The following is a 21520-nucleotide window of genomic DNA, read 5'->3' on the forward strand; positions in this document are numbered from 1 at the left end:
ACGCATATTTTTTTTTCTTTCTCTGCTTTGTTTCTTTGTTTAATCAGGAGTTTTTACTCTATTATTTTTATACCTTTCCTATATTTCCCTCTTCTTAATTTTCCTTTCTCTCTCTCTGGATTAAGACATAGAGCTTCTTTGATTCTCAGTCTTTTTTTTCTCATCCCTTTCATTTCTCTCTTTGTATGAGATCAGGTCTTTCCCTTTTATCCAGGGTTACTTCAACGAACAAATCAAAGCACACCTGGTGTGGAAGGCCTAAACAATCCACCACTGAGTAAGGAGGAGCTTTGTGTAAGAATGGTCAGTGGGATACAGCAGTCATATACGCAACAACATAGTGCATGCAACACACTACAAAAATACTTCCTGAAGTGCCAGGCCCTGGACAGTGTATGACCCCTTTTTAATATAGTAGTATTCTTAGATGTAGGACACATAACAAGCCATTAAAACACATAAAAGACAAAAACCTATCCATAATGATGAAAAGGAGGAATTCTCCTCAAAAGAAATTCCAGGAAGAAATGATAGCCAGAGAATTGCTCAAAAGAGACATGAACAATATATCTGAACAAGACTTTAGAATAATTGTCCTAAGATTAATAGTTGGGCTTGAAAAAAGCATAGAAGACAGCAGAGAATCTAATGCTGCAGAGATCAAAGACCTAAAGAACAGTCATGATGAATTAAGAAATGATATAAATGAGATGAAAAATAAACTAGGCACAGTGACAGTGAGGATGGAAGAAGCAGAAGAGAAAATAGGTGAAACAGAAGATAAAATTATGGGAAATAATGAAGCTAAAAAAAAAGGGAAAGGAAATTGCTAAATCACAAAAGAGAATTATAGACATAAGTGATTAAATGAAATAATATCCATATCATAAGAGTTCCATAAGAAGAAGAGAGAGAGAGGGGCAGAAGGTTTGTTTGAACAAATTATAGCTGAGAACTTCCCTAATCTGGGTTAAGGAAACAGGCATCAAACTCCAAGAGGTACAGAGAATTCCCTTCAAAATCAACCAGGTTAACACCACAACCTATCATAGTGAAACTTGCAAAATACAAAGATAAAGAGAAAATTCTGAAAGCAGCTAGGGACAAATGGGCCTTAACCTACAAGGGTAGACATGTAAGGATAGTAGTAAACCTGTCCACTGAAACTTGGCAGGCCTGAAGGGAATGGAAGGAAATATTCAATGTGCTGAATAGGAAAAATATGCAGCAAGGCTGTCATTCAAAATATAAGGAGAGATAAAGGCTCTCCCAGAAGAAAACTAAAGGAGGTCATGACCACTAAACCAGCCCTGCAAGGGGGTCTCTGTGAGTGGAATGCTGCAAAGACTACAAAGGACCAAAGACTACAAAGGACCACCACAAGCATAAAACTTAGAGATAACACAATGACACTAAATCCATATCTTTGAATAATCACTCTAATGGATGAAATGCCCCAATCAAAAGACATAGAGAATCAGAATGGATTAAAAAAAAACAAGATCCATCTACATCCTGCCTACAAAAGACTCATTTTATACCTGAGGACACCTGCAAATTCAAAGTGAGGGGATGGAGAACCATCTACCACACTACTGGATGGCAAAAGAAAGCCAGAGCAGCCTACGTATAATCAGACAAACTAGATTTTAAAACAAGGACTGTAACAAGAGATGAAGGACATTATATCATGATTAAGGGGTCTATCCATCAAGAAGAGCTAACAATTGGGGTGCCTGAGTGGCTCAGTTGGTTAAGTGTCCAACTTCAGCTCAGGACATGATCATGCGGTCTGTGAGTTTGAGCCCCACGTTGGGCTCTTGCTGACACCTCAGAGCCTGGAGCCTGTTTCAGATTCTGTGTCTCCCTCGCTCTGCCCCTCCCCTGCTCATGGTTTCTCTCTTGCTTTCAAAAATAAATAAAACATTAAAAAAAGAAGAGCTAACAATTGTAAATGTTTACACCCACAATGTGGAGGCACCCAAATATATGTCAATAAATAGCAAACATATAAATGTACAGATAATTGTACTGTGATTGTAGGGGACTTTAATATTCTACTTATAGCAATGGACAGATACTCTAGGCAGAAAATCAGTAAGGACTCTGAATGACTTATTGGACCAGATGGACTTCAGAACTTTTCATCCAAAAGCAGAATACACATTCTTCTCAAGTGCACATGGAACACTGTCCAAAACAGATCACCTACTGGGTCACAAATCATCCTTCAACAAGTACCAAAGATCGAGATGTGTAATTTCAGATCACAACGGTATGAAACTTGGAATCAACAAGACAAAATTTGGAAAGCCCCAAAATACATGGAGGTTAAAGAACATTCTACTGAAAAATGAATGGGTCAACCAGGAAATTAAAGAAGAAATTAAAAATATATATGAAAGCAAATGCAAATGAACACATGACAGTCCAAACCCTTTAGGATATAGCAAAGGCAGAAGAGGAAAATGCACTGCAATTCAGGCCTATCTCAAGAAGCAAGAAAGATCCCAAATATACAACCTAACCTTGCACCTAAAGAAGCTATAAAGGCAGCAGCAAAGAAGCCAAAGCCAGCAGAAGAACAGAAATAACAAAGATTAGAGCAAAATAAACAATATAGAATTAAAAAAAAAAGTAGAACAGATCAATGAATCTAACAGCTGGTTTTTTGAAAGAATAAACAAAATTGATAAACCCCTATCCAGACTTCTTAAAAAGAAAACCTAAATAGATAAAATCACAAATTAAAGAGGAGAGATCACAACCAACACTATAGAAATATAAACAATTATTTGAGAATACTATGAAAAATTATATGCCAACAAACTGGACAATCTAGAACAAATGGGCAAGTTAGACACCTACACACTACCAAAACTCTAACAGGAAGAAACCGAAAATTTGAACAGACATACAACCAGTGAAGAAACTGAACTGGTTATCAAATATCTCCCAGCAAATAAGAGTGCTGGGCCAGACTCAGGAACACTACAGGGATCTCCACTCTCACCACTGTTGTTTAACATAGTGTTGGAAGTCCTAGTCTCAACAATTACACAATATAACAAAATAAAAGGCACCCAAATTGGCAAAGAAGTCAAACTTTTACTCTTAACAGAGGACATGATACTCTGCATGGAAAACCTGGAAGACTCCACCAAAAAAATTGCCAGAGCTGATACATGAATTCAGCAAAGTTGCAAGATATAAAATCAATGTACAGAAATCAGTTGCATTTCTATACACATAAAATGAAGCAGCAGAAAGAGATATTAAGGAATCAACTCCATTTACAATTTCACCAAGAACCATAAAATCCCTAGGAATAAATCTAACCAAAGAGGTAAAAGATCTGAATGCTGAAAACTACAGAAAGCTTATGAAAGAAATTGAAGAAGACACAAAGAAATAGAAAAACATTCCATGCTCATGGATCAGAAGAACAAATAATGTTAAAAATGCCAATACCACCTAAAGGAATCTACACATTCAAGGCAATCCCAATCAAAATGGCACTAGCATTCTTTGCAGAGCTAGAAGAAACAATCCTAAATGTGTATTGAACCAGAAAAGACCCCAAAGAACCAAAGTATGTTGAAAAAGAAAACTGAAGCTGGAGGTATCACAATCTCGGGCTTTACCCTATATTACAAAGCTGTAATCAACAGGAAAGTATGGTATTGACACAAAAACAGACACACAGACCAGGGGAATAGAGAGTCCAGAAACGGACCCACAGATATATGGCCAATTAATCTTTGACAAAGCAGAAAAGAGTATCCAATGGAAAAAAAATGTCTCTTTAGCAAATGGTGATGGGAAAACTGGACAGCAAGATGCAGAATGAAACTGGACCATTTTTCTTACAGCATACACAAAAATAAATTCAAAATGGATGAAAGACTAAAGGAAGCCATCAAAATCCTACAGGAGAAAAAGATAGCAACCTTTCTGACCTTGGCCAGAGCAGCTTCTTACTCAACATGACTTGGAAGGCAAGGGAAACAGAAGCAAAAATGGGGGATGCCTGGGTTGCTCAGTCGGTTGAGTGACTTCGGCTCAGGTCATGATCTCATGGTTCATGGGTTTAAGCCTTGCTTCGGGCTCTGTGCTGACAGCTCAGAGCCTGGAACCTGTTTCAGATTTTGTTGTCTCCCTCTCTTTCTGCACCCCCCCCCTCATGCTCGGTCCCGGTCTCTCTCTCTCAAAAATAAACATTTAAAAAAATGAACTATTGGGACCTCATTGAAATAAAAAGCTTCTGCACAGCAAAGGAAACAATCAGCAAAACTAAAAGACAATCGACAGATTGAAAGAAGATATTTGCAAATGACATATTGGAAAAGAGTTAGTATCAAAAATCTATAAAGAACAAACTTAACACCCAAAAAACAAATAACCCAGTGAAGAAATGGGTAGGAGACATGAATAAACACTTTCCCAAAGAAGACATCCAGCTAGCAGACAGACAGATAAAATGATGCTCAACATCTTCATCACCAGGGAAATACAAATCAAAACCACATTCAGATACCACCTCACAGTGGTCAGAATGCCTAAAATTAACAGCTCAGGAAACAACAGATGTTGGCAAGGATGCAGAGAAGGAGGAACTCTCTTGCACTGTTGGTGGGAATGCAAACTGATGCAGCCACTTTGGAAACAGTATGGAGGTTCCTCAAAAAATTAAAAACAAAATTACCCTATGACCCAGCAATTGGACTACTAGGAATTTATCCAAAAGACACCAGAGTTCGACTGATCCAAAGGGGCATATGTACCCCAATGTTTACAGCAGCCATATCAACAACAGCCAAATTATCCAAAGAACCCAAATGTCCATCCACTGATGAATAGATAAAAAAGAGGTGGTATATATACACAATGGAATACTACTCGGCTTTGAAAATGAATGAAATCTAGCCATTTGCAACATGGATGGAACTGGAGGGTATTATACTAAGTGAAATAAGTCAGTCTGAGAAATACAAATATATGATTTCACTTATACGTGGAATTTGGGAAACTTAAGAAATGACCATGGGGAAGGGAGGGAAAAATAAGGTATAAACAGAGGAAGATAAACCGTAAGAGACTCTTGAAAACACAACAAACTGAGGACTGAGGAGGTGGAGAATATGGATGATGGACACTGAGAAGGGCATTTGTTGGGATAAGCACTGGGTATTGTATATAAGTGAGGAATCACAAGAATCTACTCCTGAAGCCAAGACTACACTATATGTTAGCTAACTTGACACTAAATTAAAAATAAAATAAAATAAAATTTTTAAAAAGCTTCCTAGATTTTTTTTTAGGTGACCTCAAGGTCAACAAGTTTATAGTTCAGAAGTTTTTTTCTTTTTAAAAAATCAGTACTGCATTTACCTGTTCCAACTCTTCTATTTTCTTTCCTACTCTCCAGGACTTATTTTTATGCATATAGCATTACTCAGCAAATCTCTTCTGTAAGTTCTCTCAATACTTGGGTTATAAATCACTGAGAAAAACCAGACTACTAAGAGCTCATTTAGAATCCCTTTCTTCTTTTATTACTATTTATTAATTTTGAGAGACAGAAAGAGAGTGGGGGAGGGGCAGAGAAAGAGAGAATTCCAAGCAGGTTCTGCACTGTCAGTGCACAGCCCAACATGGGGTTTGAACTCATGAACCTGAGCTGAAATCAAGAGTTGGACACTCAACCAACTGAACTACCCAGATGCCCCTAGAATCCCTTACTACCTGAAACTTTAATTCCTTCCAGAATGTAAGTAAACCTAAACTTTTTCAGTATTTATCTCTGATTTTTGTTTGCCTGTTTATATCTCCCGACAATGAGCATTTGTTAATTTATAGTAACCTTTGACATCACTTTTTTATCTCTTGAAATAATGTCTAGCTGTTTTTTTGTCTAGCTGTTTTAAATTTATATTTATTTATATTTATACTACATTTATATTTTTTGTGTGTGAATGTGCATTTTCTTAACATGCATGAGGTACTGCTTCACTATCCCTGCTAAGAGATTTGCTGATTTTAATGAAGAGATCTTTGATTCTGCTGCAGTAAACAAAGAATAATGTGGTAATAGGTTTGTTTAAAACCTTTACTTCTGAGGGCACCTGGGTAGCTCAGTCAGTTAAGCATCTGTCTCTTGAGGCTCAGACCTTGATTTCATGGTTCATGAGATCAACCCCTCATCGGGCTCTGTGCTGGCTGACACCACAGAACCTTCTTGGGATTCTCTCTCTCCCTCACTTTCTACTTTCTCCCCCAATCATTCTCTCTCTCTCTCTCTCACTCTGTCTGAAAATATATAAATAAAAACATTTAATAAAAAAGTAAATAAAAGTGTCACTTCTCATTAAAATCTTTCAGAAATTTATTCTCAATAGTTTTTTTCTTTTTAAAAATTTTTTAATGTTGATTTATTTTGGGGAGAGACAGAGCGTGAGTGGGATAAGGGTAGCGAGAGGCACAAAATCCGAAGCAGGCTCCAGTCTCTGAGCCGTCAGCATAGAGCCCAGTGTGGTGCTTGAACTCATGAACCAAAAGATGGTGACCTGCACCAAAGATGGACACTTAATCCACTGAGCCACCCAAGCACTCCTCTCAGTAGTTTTTTTCTCATGAATGAGTAGGATATTGAAACAAAGAATAAAGTACGTGAAAAGACAAAATAAACATATAGCTCTAACTCAAAAAATTGCCTTGATTTCATCCTAGCTTTAACATACTCTATTCAAAGCAATAAATACAGACTCATCAGGAGTAATTAATTAGGTGCAACTGGAAGATGAACACCTTCACAATGTTGGACAAGCAGCAGCATTCAACATACACCTGTCAGTAGTCATCAAAGAGAAAAATGAAAGGAGAAACATAGTTGAGACTGCTTTTAAGATTAATTTAATGTGAAATCAGAGTTCTTTAATTTGACTATGAAATGGAAAATTAATATGTCTAAATATCCAACCTATGTTTTACACATTATGTAATACATTATTTCAATTTTCTTTTATAAAATCATACTATCATAATAAATACATCACATAATATAAAGGTAGAAAACCGTGGTCTTCTGGAACTTTCAACATGAATGAAATATGTACAATTGAATAGCAACACAGACAATTAAGCCTTCCATCATGGATGAAGACAGCCTATTATCAAAGCATTTAATTAATTTACGTTTGGCTTTTTTTAAATTAAAAAATAAACTGCAGGAGGAGCCTTCAATAGTACTTTTAGTCAAGAAGTTACATTACTTTTACTTTTGAATTTAATTCAATAAAATAATTTTGTTGTATAATTTACCTCCCTAACGGTGAAGCAGAAAGAATTTATGCAAATAGCATTGTAAGAGAAGTACTGGAGGTATGATAAAACTTCTAAGGAACTTAATGCATTCAATTCTCTGCAGAATGTAAATAAGCCACAACTTTTTCAGAATTTACATCTGGGTTTTGATGATTTTTATTTGCTTGTTTATATCCTTCAACAACTAGCATATGGACTATGAACATCAATTTTTGTATATTACAAATACTGATTTTTATTATTTTTTTTATCTTTATAAGTCTTCCCAAAATAATTTGGAAAAAGTTTGCAAGTATCTCCATAATTAGACAGAGAAATGAACAATTTGTGAGTGGAAATGCATAGTGTAGATATGAACTATGTTTCTTGCTTCAATGATTTTCAAGCACCAGTCTCCCAAGGAACTGAAGTGCAGTACTTACTCATGCTCAGTAGGTGGCGACCTTTACATTACACAGCGGCCACCAAACCAGCATTTGCATACGACAGGATAATCCACCAGTAGAAAATGAAGAGATAAATTACAAATGTTCCATATTTTGCAATAGACAAAAATTGCTTGATCATATACCTATTTTTTTAAACCTATGAACTTTTTTCTAGGTTGATGAATGTACTTTACATTAGTATTATGATGGTGTCAGCTAAAAGATTTTATCTGGCTGTTATAATTTTTATTTTTTAAAATTAGACTCTGTCGTGGAATCCTTTGTCCTGTGTATTTTTGAGCAAATCCACCTGTTAATTCTTTACTTCACAAAAATATGTGAGAATATGAGGCTAGGGAATGATTTCCTGATTTTTCTGTGTCGCTTATGAAGAATAATAGTCTTAATTTACTGAAATGACATGTGTCTTAAAAAGGATATGTAACAGAGGTACCTGGGTGGCTCAGTCAGTTAAGCATATAACCCTTGGTTTCTTTAGACTCAGGTCATGATGTCACATGGGTTTGAGCCCGTGTCTGGCTTTGTGCTGACAGTGAACAGCCTGCCTGGGATTCTCTCTCTCTTCCTCTCTCTCTGCCCCTACCCTGCTTGCACTCTCTATCTCTCAAAAATGAATAAATAAACCTTGGAGGGTGGGAAAGAGCATGTTAACAGAATCCAGTATATTTGTGAAACAGCAATTGAAGGAAGATTTGGCTCAGGTCAGCAAACTGTTTCTTCACTAATCTAGTTTACGTGGGTCATAGGAACATCTGTGAACAAATAAAATTTTTTAAAACCTGCTATAAAAAGAATATGTTTGGAAATACTTATGAATTTTTTTGCTTTCTAAATTTTCAACAAATGTACAAAGATAGGTTTCTATCCAAGAAGTAACATAAGATCTGTTCTGACGATCTTTAGCTAGAAAGCATGTGGATATTACTGAGTGCTATGGGACAGCCTATATATAACAGGATTTTTCCACCTAGTGTTTCAGCTTTGTGAAATGTAATCAGTGACTGGAGTTTGGACTGTTTTCCTTCCAAAGGGAGAGGCAGTTACTCCTCCCTTGAGGAGTATTTTAAGTCTTTGAAAATTAGAAATCTGTGTCACACATTATTCTTAACCATATGAAAAATCAGAACCTACCATCACTTAAGAGAGATAAAAGAATGATAAAAGTATGTTTTGATGATAATTTTGTAAATCTTTTTGCTAATTCAAATGCTATTATTTATTTATATAGACCCATACATGCACATTTTATTTTATTTTTATTTTTATACTAGTTTATTGTCAAATTGGTTTCCATATAACACCCAGTGCTTCTCCCCACAAGTGCCCCCCATCTTGACCATCACCCCCTCTCCCCCTCCCCCTTCAGTCCGTGGTTCGTTTTCAGTATTCAATAGTCTCTCATGATTTGTGTCCCTCCCTCTCCCCAGCTCTCTTTCCCCCTTCCCCTCCCTACGGTTCTCTGTTAGGTTTGTCCTGTTAGACCTAATGAGAAGCACGAACATTTTAAAACTACTTATTAAATATTTTACTATATAGTAAAAACCAAAAAATGAGGAGATCAAGAAAATCACCCTTAAGATAAACTGTATGGTGCATTTTAGGTATATATGTTTTTTTAAAGTTATCTTCCAACTAAATTTTCTATGGCCTATGGACTCCTCCAGTAAGCCACATATTATTAAGAGCTTTCCATTTGCTAACATGTTGCTAATAACTACAGTTGTTGCTTCTTTTCAGTTCATGTTGTAAACTAGACTCTTAACTTTAAACTTCTTCATTTCCTTAGGAATGATAAAATTTTGTCTATTGGTTTTTTCCACTAAGCATTTCATACATCCATTTCTACAAGGATTCAGCTATTGTCTTACCACAGGAGTCACTGAACTGTTCATGTTGAAACAGATCAAAAACACAAAGGAAGAGGGATTAAGAAACAAATGTTCCGTTAATTTTAAAAAGTATATTCCACAACATTTAACAAACAGATAATGCCGGGGGAAAGTATCAACTCTTGCCAATCAGACTGCCCAAGGTAGAAGAATTCTCCTTCCAAGCAACTTAGCTTTGATTCCACTTTACCTACAGTCTAGATATTAATGTCTTGATTTTTTTATAAAAAGTTGTCTTATATTGAATTTATAGTCAATTAAAAGCTATGTATGCTATGCTGCTAACAATTTCCTTAAAATTCAAGAATTAGGGAATGGGAGAATATGCATTTATGTGTAATTAGAAACCATTAGTTAGTGCTAACTCGTGCCAGATATGGTGGGAACACTGTAACTCTTGTGTTCAAAGAGCTTATACTTTAGTTAGGTATATAGGACATGAAGACAAAGAGCTGTTATCCAAAACAGAAAAAGAGATACTTCAACAGAGAAACAACAATCCTTCCAACCACGTCCGAGTCAGTGACTCCACTTAAGAATAACCTTTTTTTAAGCCTAATCTATTAAATTGATACTAGTATAGAAAGGCAGCTGGTATGTATTATGGACTGAATTGTTTCTGCCCCCGCCCCCCAAATTCATATGTTGAAGCCCTAACACCCCACTGTGACAGTATTTTGATACAGGGCCTATAAGAAGGTAATTAAGGTTAAAGGAAGTTATAACAGTGGGGCCCTAATCCAAGAAGACTTGTATCGTTATAAAAACAGGAGACACCAGAGCTCTCCCTGTGTGTCCACAGAAGAAAGGCCATGTGAGGACACAGTGAGAAGGTGGTCATCTACAAGCCAGATAGAAAGGCCTCCCCAGAAAGGCACCCTGATAGCATTTTTTACTTGGACTTCTAATTTCTAAAACTGTTAGAAAATAAATTTCTGTCGTTTAAGTCACCGAGTCCATGGTATCTTGTTGTGACAGCCTGAGCTAATACAGTATAGTTCTAATTTGAGTTAATTTGCCAGAGATTAATCTTACAATCCTAACACCTACTTTCAAATTACATTTGTATATTTTTTTATATTTGTATGCTTATATATTTATATTGCATGTATACTAAATGTCCATTTATATATTGAATGTATAGATCTTACTTACACAGTCACAGTTGCATCCAGAAATACCATGCCTACCAGAATCCCTTTTCCTTCTAATTTTTATTATTATATGAAGACTCTTGTCTTCAAAGAGCTCATAACTAGTTGGAGATTTACGACATGCAAACACCCATAATACATATTAGAAAAGGAGGAGTAGAAATTATACAGTTTATTACTTCAGAACTAAGATTACCGCCACTATGGAGGGTGGAGGTGGTACACTGGGGGTGAGTCCGTGTGGCTGGAAATGCAGGAAGGAGTAAAAAAATCTTGGAAGAGGGAGGATTTGCCTTCAGGCCAGTCATTCTCACTGGCACACCATGGACATTTGGGGAAGGATCACACTTCATTCTGTGAAATTATTCAGAGCCTTACAAGGAGGTTAGCATCCTCAGCCGCCCACTAGCAGCCTCCAGACCCTGTAAGATCTATGTTATCCCTCTAAGCGTTTCCAAAGGTAACTCAGGGGGAATATCTCCTCCAGGAGAAAACAGAAGGTAAATTTTTAAGAATTTGAAGAAAACAGCAGAGGTGAAGCTTTTCATTGATTTATTTATATAGTCTTGACTATATTTCATTTCTAAATAGCTTTACCTATTCATTATTCCCAGAATGCTTCTGATGTAATCACTAAATAAACATCCTTCACTCAAGGCAAAGGAAAGTAATGTACCCTCTTTTTGTCTGTTTGTTTATTTGTTTTGAAAGATAGCTTGTACAAGCTGGGGGGAGGGGCAGGGAGAGAGCGAGTCCCAAGCAGGCTCCCTGTTGTTAAGCACAGAGCCCAATGTGGAGCTTGATCCCATGAACTCTGAGATCATGACTTGAGCTGAAATCAAGTTGCACACTTAACTGACTGAGCCCATAGCTGCCTGATGTATCTCTTTTTGATTTCCATACACCTTGCAGGCTGCCTAACCTGATCTTCCACTTTAATAATTTCCCTAAATGCTGTTTGTAATCTGGGTTGCAAATTCAAGAAGGGATTAGAAGCAACAAAGACAGAGAGAATGAAGGGAAAATGAGAATAAGAAGTGAGAAGAACCCATGCTACTGAGGTCCAAAGTGGGATTTAGGAGCTATAATAACCCTTCCAGGTTGTCCCTACTGGGGCTTAAATGGCCAGGCTTTCTACTCCCCTCCTCCGTTTCAGTCAGCTCATGGCATGTACACAGTCCCATGAAGCTGCGGCTCTGGAGGAAGGGGATCTGCAGCTGAGGTGACACATGAAGGGGCTGACGTCTGAAGGCCATCTGCTCTCTCTACACACACACACACACACACACACACACACACACACACACACACACAGAGCAAATAGTGGCTATCGAGTCTTCTACTGAACAACAGCTGGAAGGGCTTCAGAGTGTCCACCACCGACACTTACTTCCTATTTCAGAGTAGAAACTCGGGGTCAGGAACTAGTGAGTTACAAATTGGGAGTCTCAAACTCAGAATTTCTCTCTCCTTGCTTCCTACTATCCTGGAGTACTGATGTCTATTTTGGAAAGAATGAGCAAGGAAATATTTACTTGGTTTAAGTAATTTTCTTGAATGGGATAAACAAAAAGAAATGAGCTCAAACAATTCTTGGTTAAGTTTTTACAGATACTGACCTATGAAGAAAGCATTACATGTCTAATTTCTTTTTTAAATAAGGGTTTGTTTTTTTCTGAGAGAGAAGAGCACAAACAAGCAGAGGAGGAGCAGAGAAAGAGAGGCAAAAAGAGAATCTCAAGCAGGCTCTGTGCTATCAGTGCAGAGCCCAAAGCAGGGCTCAATCAGTCTCACAAACGGCAAGATCATGACCTGAGCTGAAACCAAGAGTCGGACCCTTAACTGACTGAGCCACACAGATGCCCCGATATGTGTCTAATTTCTGTATGTTGGCAGTTTTGTTTTTGAATGTCTTTATGTGTGTTTTATAGCTGTTCCCCACAAATAGATTACCAACATATATTACAATAATGCCTCATTTTCCTAAGTCTTCAATAAATCTAACTGGAAAAGCATTAAATTGATACCTATGCCCAGAGCAGCACTAATAAGTGAATGCGCTTTATTTAGCTTTCATAAAACTTTGATAAACCACCCTGGTTCTTTATTTTTCTATTTTTCTTGGAAGTGCTTAGATAGAAGACAACCTCTCATTCAAAATGCCGTGGACAGTATGGAGAATACAAGTTATATGCAGAGGTATTACATTTTTATGTCATGCTTCCTGTCACATACTACATTTTGGCTACACTGTCCTTTCTGTTCTGTGGACTTGCCACACTCCTGTTCACCTCAGGGTTTCCACGCTCCTTTTTTCTGCCTTGAACATGACCCCAAATCATCACATGGCTGACTCGTTCTCCTGTCTCAGGTGATGGCATTAACATCATCTCCTCAGAGATCCACACAACCTAAGGAATCCCTCCCTAGGCCAAATTTCCTTTATAGTAATTTACCTTAGTAACACAATTATCTCAGATCACCTTGTTTATAGATTTATCTGTTACTCATTATTTATAATCCCTAGTCCATATCGGTGCCTGGCATTTAAGTATTTAGTAAATATGCGTGTGAAAGAATAACTAAGGCAATAAATGAGTATTTGTGATTTATATGATTTAAATATACATCAGAAATGCAGCAATTACGAACATTTTCAACTGCAAAAATCAATTCATCCAGATTTCCAATAAATTTGAATAAAAGATGGGACAGCTACTCTCTACCTTAATATCATAATTTTTATTAAATAAGCTCTCTACAATATTTTTATCTCAGTCTTCCAAAGGGCATAATGATGTATAAAATGAGCATATTTCTGTTTCCACAAACAATATATTTTTCAAGGTAACAAAAATATTCACTTTGTGGGAAACACTCCATCTTTTGACTAGGAAAACCTTGTAAAAATGTTGAAAATTCTTAACTTTCAAATTTCACATTAAAAACAAGCCTATGATAAAGTCTGTATAAGAGAGAAAAACAAAAACAAGCTATAAATTAGGTCACCAGACTTACAATAATATTTCCGCAAGGAGATTTTACAGTCTTGGGCTAGCTTCTAAGCTAGGAATACAAGATGTCCCAGAAGACTAACTTAATGCAGGAATTCAACCTCTGATGGGGTCAGATGGAGTGTCTTTTGTGATCTTGACTGAACACTTACACTCAAACACAGACCCTTCACTTATCTAAGTATATGCTTCCAACGAGACATTAAATACTTTTTTTTTAATTAGGAAGGTATTAAACTCTTATTTCCAACTATATTTATTTCAAGGTATAAAGTTCTCTACATGTTCTCCTGTCTTTATTAGGGGGAGATTATTTTATTTACCTAAAACTCTCATTCTAGTTGCTCTCTCTCAACTCTATAGTTACTTGGGAAATTTGGCTCTTGGTGGGGAATGCTGTGTTTATTCCACCATTTACTTAATGAGAATTTGATTTCACCTACTTTCAAATATCATCTGTTGAGATGAATGAGAATTATTAGGTATAGGAAAGCCTGGTCTAAGAAAGTCTGCCTTCCTACAGAGGCCAGAGACACAGTAACAATGGATTGACGTTAGGATCATAATATCACAAAGCAGTATCTGAAGAACTGCTGCAGTAAAAGACAAACATCTGAGCATATTATGAAGTACAGTGGAAATGAGCATAGGCAAATCTTAGCATTATTTTTAAACACACCTGGTGTGCTAAATTTTAAATCGTAATCAATCACTAACTGAAACCGTTAGTTCCTCCAAATTATCAGGCAGTTGACCTGGTCTATGGTGACATCAAAGCAAAAAAAGACCCTGCAAAAATAGAAATGCCTTTAATGGGGGTGCCTGGCTGGCTCCATTGGTAGAGCATGGAACTCTTGATCTCAGGGTTGTGAGTTCAAGTCCCGCACTGGGTATACAGCTTACTTACAAAAAATAAAATAAAATAAACTTTAAGTATCTTGAATGCACGGAAATCCTTCAGTAATCATTTCCCACAAAGCCCAATGCTATCTTGTGCCACAGTCTAACTAATCTTCTTGTTACTCACATAAGATATTCTATCAAGTAACATGACAATTCAGGTAAAAAAAACAAATACAAGCCTTTGTCATATTCCACACTCATTTTAGCAGGCCTGCAAAATTAAAAATGTTTTCCAAATGAAACATCAAAAGAATTATTTATCTTATGTAAATGGTAGTGTAACACATCTTGGATGACATGGTTACTAGCTTCAGGCAAACAGAAAACAATTACAAAGCTAAGTTAAAGGCAACTTTATTATAGTACTTTTCCAAACTACAAAATGCATTTATTATTGAGTGTATAACTAATATATAATACATTATATTACAAAACAGAAAGCACTTCTGGTCAGATGTTAGCTTGCATGTATTGCCCAAAACATAGCTTCCTGGGAACCGCGGGAACACACAATTGTTTATATCACTACGTAAAATACTTCTCTGATGTCACATAAAGAATCATTTATAACTTATTTTATGTTCATTTAAAAACAAGGCAAAGTTATCTTTTTACTTCTTACTAGTTAGCACTTAGAAGTTGTTTATACCCTAAAAACATCCACCAGTTTAGAAATATTTCCTTTGGTAAAAAGTAGCATTTTTGAAACTAAGCAAACCAAAAGAACACTCTTATTTCCCCATTGCAAATAGGGGCAGAATTCTCTGCTTTCCTTTATTAGGAGCCAAATTTGGGCCTCCTTTTCATAGCCATCCTGACTACCTGCTTTAAAAAAAAATACCCAAATCTACAATAAACTCTATTCTAATAAAGTCTTCTCTGTTTTATCTTATCTCCTCACATTTGCTTAGAGTAATTTACAACCCACGTTGAACAGTAAGTAATAATGAATTCATAAGTAATCTTGGGAAATGTAATAACATAAAGGAAGTATTTTCCAAATTAGATGAAATGCTCATCTGTCTATGCTTCACACAGCCAACCAAATTCAACTTACAGAAAGAATTCCTCTTCCAAGCTCACTACCCTAATAACAATGGAAACAGATGGAAATCCACTGCATAGATCCAGTCCCTTACTTTGCTCTCTTCGTTTAACATTTATGAGCTACTGACTAGCACAAAACAAATTCATCTTCCTCTTTTTCACAATAGCAAGAAATGGTTAGAAAAGTATAGAAAAGGTTTCTATTTTTTTTGTAGGGCAAATTTAATACAGACTTTGCTACGAGGTTGGAAAAAAGGAAAAAGTGAATGAAAAGGTATGTGCTGGCTGCTTGGGGCGGGGGGCAAGACTCATAAATCACTGTACGTTAAGAGCACGTGCTGAAACTTCATGGTGCCAGTCACGTAATTTTGTGTATTTGGGACTAAAGACGTGAAGGGGTATCTTTTCCCTGTGGAAATAAAAGAAGAAAAGAAAAGAAAAGTGATAGAAGAGTCATAAGAAAGAGAAAGAAAAAGTTTCTATGTTTAGCTCATCATGCAGAAAACATGCTTGACAAAAGCTTAATTTCATATAGCTGTTTTATTTAATAGCAAAGATTTAAGGGTAGAGCATTTTTATAAATGTAGAAATTAATCTATAGAGCCCTCTTGGAAACATCCATTTTTATGCCCAAAATGAAGTTACTACAAGCAACACATAAACTCATTCACAGAGATCTGTAGCGTTAGCAAAGCATCCCCAAATGTACTCCTCTGCCCACTTACTTCAATACTAGAGGAACTTAACCTTACACATGAAGTCCAGACAATATCTACTAATTTAAAAATCTCTACGTTTTTTAAATCCCACATTTAGGTCGCACAAAAGACACCAAAGTTAAATGCTTAGCTTCTAGTTACAAACACAAAATGCCATACCATTACACTTCAAAATACGAAAAAACAAATTGAGACCATTCATGAAAGGAAAGCATTCAATTTACCAAAAGAATGGACAACTTACTTTGCCTTCTTTGTATTTTCAGTTTCTGATTCTTTCACTGAAATATAATAAACAATATCAATATTAAATTACCTTTTTTAATGTGAAAAATCACTTAAGCAATTACCTATACCCATCGATACCAAATGGTCGAGTTGCACGAAGACACTAAGAAACATTCCCAATCATGCTGTCACCAGCTGCATGCTACAGTCAGTGCTGCTCTCACGGCCACACTTTTCAGGGTGACTCTCCGGGCGTGGTTTCTTATTTACATTACCCGGACTGCGTATGGCACACTTGAAGTGTAAACTGCCTCAGGAAAATCACTGTTTTCCAATAATCACCCATCTGTCTAAATGCTATTCTTTATGGCAAAGAACATTCATCTCTTAGAACCCCTGGGGTTTCACTTACGATGTTCAGTCCCGGTGATTTGGGCGAGGATTCGGAAAGAGCGGGACTGAGTTGTCCCGGTCCTTGGACGCCAGTCTTCGGTGTCCTCCATCAGTCTCTTCTTGCTGGCATCACTGTGAGTCGGTATGTGATAAAACTCCGTATTGCGCTCCACAATGTGTTTCCTTGGTGGGCTATGGTTAGGAGAGAAAGAAAGGATTAAACATTTTTAAGGTATGTTAAGGATACGATATCCTCTGCCAAATAATTTATAATAAATTTAACATCAGTGTTCTTTTTTTATCTTATGCTTTTCCAAGTGCACTCAGACTCAATTTTCTTAAAAAAGCATCCTTCTAAAATAAAGTAGACCTGCTTTTTCTTTAACTAGTAAAAAAAAAAAAAAGCAATTCATATGTTAACATAAAATAATAGTACATATAACTATTCAAGAGAAAGGTTACCGTTTAGGTGGTGTTTTCCTTTTAATTGACAGAAGAAGGCAGCAGAAGAGAGATTCCAAGCATAAAGAAAAGGAAAAGAGTAAGAAAAGGAAGAAAATAATGAGAATTGAATAGTGCCCAGTAGTTAAAATTTTTTTGAAATTACCTGTATTATCCTTCTATCTATCTTATGCCTAACAAAACAGATATGGACTATATTCACAACCAGTGACCAGTGGTCAGTATCAATAGGTTGCCAAAATGTACTGATTTTTACAAAAAAATGAACAAATCTTCACTAGGCCCAGGAACTAAGAATGCTTTAGTACAGGCTAAGACATCAATTCCAAACACAATTTCAAAAAGGGTCAAGACTGTTACTTTCTATAGTTTTCTCATTCCTGTGTATAGACATCCCTCATCCTAAATAAAGCTGTGTGCAGGGTCAGTGCAGAGAGTAAAGAGTGTAGTATATCAGAAACCAATGAAATATTTATCAAAACACCAAGATGTAAATCTTGGCTCTGTGACTTTTTAGATGTGTGATTTTGGACAAGACAATCTCACTGAGCCTGGGCTTTTTTTTTTTTTTCATTTATAAGATAAGAATATCACATACAAAGTAGCACTGTTCTGAGCATTAAATGAAATAATATACGTGAAAGAGATTTTGTAAACTACAGAACCCAAGAACTTTGAGTTTGCTAAGAACATTCATTTTTCTACTAACAAATCATAAATAATAAGTAACTTGTAATATATATTGACATTCTAACCTAAGATCTACTGAACTTAATGAATACTCAGTTCTCTTCCCCTACCCACTCCTGTCCCCAAATATGACAAACGCAAACTTTTGGAATCACTGAGTCTAATTTCAGGAGAGAAAAAGGAGCCTAAGTCTGGACTAGCAGACTGAGATTCGAGCAGAGAAAGGGCTCAAGGAGTGTCAGATGCTGGGTATATCACTGCTAGAAAATCACAGTACTATCACAGAATGCCAGTTGACTGTTGTCATTTTAATAGTTACATTACAAAACTGTCTCGATACACTCAAAGAATTTTTGCCCAGTGAAGAACATGATAAGATATTAATATGAACAATGGCAACAGATAATCATTTCAAGCACTACCTTCTTCACTTAATGTGTGTTTCGTGCTAGTCATTTAATTTCTCCAAATCTCAATTTTACCCACCTGAGAAAAGGGGATTGTATCAACCATAAAAAGTTGTTTTGAGGAGTAAATACCATAGATAATGTATGTAAAGTGCTTTCCAAAGTACCTAATACACAGTGATGATCACACAATGTGTTTTCTTCCATGATTAGTAAAAACATTGTTTGCTGTGCATATTCTAAGATACGGGTTGTCCACATATGCAAAGAACAGAATCAATAATATTTACACATAAAATCAGTAACATTTATAGTTTATGGTAGAATTCTAAGACTCCAGAAGTGAAATATCTAATATTTTACTAATTAACTTTACTAATTACTTTTACTAGTATTAAACAAAACCTACCCCTTTTTAAAACAGAACTTTAAAAAATTAGAACAGGCATAGAGTACTTCATAAACATATTACATATGGCAGATATAATTTCCTAAACAGATAACACTTTATGTTATACAATTATGTGAAAATTTTTATATTTAGCTATGAAACTTAGTTTAAATTTCTCTATAATTCGTTAATGTATGTAGTTTACTCTTAAGTGGTACCAGTTTCCAGTATAAAACTATTTTCTATAAAATATTTGGTCTGTAAAAATACAAAACAATAGTGTCACTAAGAATAAGTACACTAAGAATAATAAAATGACACCACTTAAGAATACTTCTCCGCCATGACATACTTGCAGAAAGCATGGTGCACCTCAGCCCCTGTGATATTCTCCACAGCGTAAGGCCCTGTGTTAAGTGATATGAGGTTTCTACACTCTATGCTCTAATGTCTGTAATTAAAGAGAATAATCTCAATTATTTTATTTTTAAAAACATATTTGGGTTAGAACATAAATTTAAGAGCAAGTAATTTATTTCAAAAATATTCACAATTAGCAACTTTATTCAAATTAAAAAAAAAAAAAAAACTTAACAAGGGAGGCCCAAACCAGTCACTACCTCCAGCATACACTGTTGACAATACTTATCTCCCTGAAGGTTCAGCTTACTCAGTTTTTCCACTGCAGAAGTGGGAAACACACCCACTGATTTATATGAAGTTCTCTAGCATGGAAAATGTTTCCTAGGCTCCTTATAACATACGTGAAAATTCTTGCAAGGAGAAGACACTAATAAAGTTTGCCGGTGGTATTAAAATGAAAACAGGATGGAAAGTTACAGAGAGACAATGATGAAAAGTACAAAAGGAACCACCGATTAGGTACTTACACGGTGCCAGGGTTACTGAAGGAGAAGTAATACATACAAAAACGATGTGATAAAGTAGAGACGACATTGATGTTCCCAGGATAATGAAAAATAGACAAAGATGAGGCAAAGATAAAGAAGGAAAAAGGGAAAAGAAAAACGATGAGAAGAAAACAAAAAACAAAATAATGAAATTTAAAACAATTAACTTACAAGAAGATATTACACAAACATCATGCTTCAAAACAAACATGTAAACACAGACAAAAATGAACAAATGTTAGTCAAAATTCTGTTATACTGTTAACAGAAAAATCCACTATTTAAAGATATCTTTAGGTTTATATAAATTCTTTTTGGCAGGAATCCAAATTCCTATTGTGTTCCTAATAAAAATGAAGAAACTAAAACAATAATTAGATGTACTATGTAGAAATGGAATGTTTTAGAGTCACTTAAAATCTGAGCAGAATAAGAGAAAGTTTCATTCACACAATATATGAAGTATATATTAATAGCAAATGTAATCTTCTAACAAACATTATCCTGAACCATTAAAATAAAAACCTTAAAAGCCAAAAAGAAAAGAAAAGAAAGGAAAAGAAGAGAATCACTATATTTTATACCTGAAACTAACATAACACTGTATGTTAACTAACTGAAATTAAAATTAAAACCTAAAAGCCAAAAAAGTTATCCTGAAATGTATATTATAAAGAAATATTATGCTATGCTATTTTATTGTTTCTCTTATTTTTTTTTTAAATGTGATTATAGGGGCACCTGGGTGGCTCAGTCATTTAAGAATCTGACTTTGGCTCGGGTCATAATCTCACAGTTCACGGGTTCGGGCCCCACATCAGGCTCCATGCAGACAGCTCAGAGCCTATAGCCTGCTTCAGATTCTGTGTCTCCCTCTCTCTCTGACCCTCCTCTGTTCATGCTCTGTTTCTCTTTCTCTCTCAAAAATAAGTGAACATTAAAAATTTTTGAATGCAAATGTGATTATAATAGAAAATATAAGCAGCATACTGGATCGTAAATAATGGGCTATCACTAAACTTTTGTCTCCTCTGTGTGTCATTGCCACCACTCTTAGTCACAAGCAAATCCCAGTAAGTTCAGAACAGATTTATAGGAACCCATACGTTTGGATTATCAGTGACCTACTTATTGTTCACAAAGGCATGTCTGATATGATATAGTAAAGGAACTACATTAATAACATCTGAAGAAGGGAAACCTCAAGACATAATTCATTCACACAGCCTATTAACCATACAATCATCAAAAACAAGTATCATTTATATCCCATTATGAAAAGAGAAGACTGAAGTATAAACTCTACATAGTTTGTGAAAACACTATTGAATCAATTCTTCTGCAATGAAGTTTAGTCAGAGTAACTAGCAATTCATTAAGAACACAGTGACAAAGACTGCCTTTAATACTAAGACTGGCATTGTAGCTATATTTGTTACCTATGTATCAAGATCAATTTCATAAACTCATCAGAGGGTGGAGTTTCAGTGAATAGGGGTGGGATGCTGGGGTTAAGCTTACCCTTCTCTAGCCACAATGA

General features: G+C 35.8%; 1 protein-coding gene across 10 annotated transcripts in view; it reads right to left on the reverse strand.

Moving 5' to 3' along the window:
- PDLIM5 (PDZ and LIM domain 5) overlaps positions 1-21520 on the reverse strand; it is a 219668-nt gene that overhangs the window by 72155 nt on the left and 125993 nt on the right. For 4 of the 10 annotated variants that reach the window (XM_029943119.1, XM_029943116.1, XM_029943117.1 and 1 more), the window contains exons 6-8: positions 17582-17599; positions 17139-17311; positions 16743-16779 (exon numbers count right to left, since the gene is read on the reverse strand). In XM_029943119.1, coding sequence (XP_029798979.1) covers positions 16743-16779; positions 17139-17311; positions 17582-17599 — 228 coding nt within the window. Of the gene's footprint in view, positions 1-15069; positions 16189-16742; positions 16780-17138; positions 17312-17581; positions 17600-21520 lie in introns of those variants that run through there. The other 6 variants (XM_029943120.1, XM_029943118.1, XM_029943115.1 and 3 more) reach the window with 3 other exon arrangements.

This window comes from Suricata suricatta, chromosome 1 (genome assembly GCF_006229205.1).
Source record: "Suricata suricatta isolate VVHF042 chromosome 1, meerkat_22Aug2017_6uvM2_HiC, whole genome shotgun sequence".
Taxonomy (NCBI): domain Eukaryota; kingdom Metazoa; phylum Chordata; class Mammalia; order Carnivora; family Herpestidae; genus Suricata; species Suricata suricatta.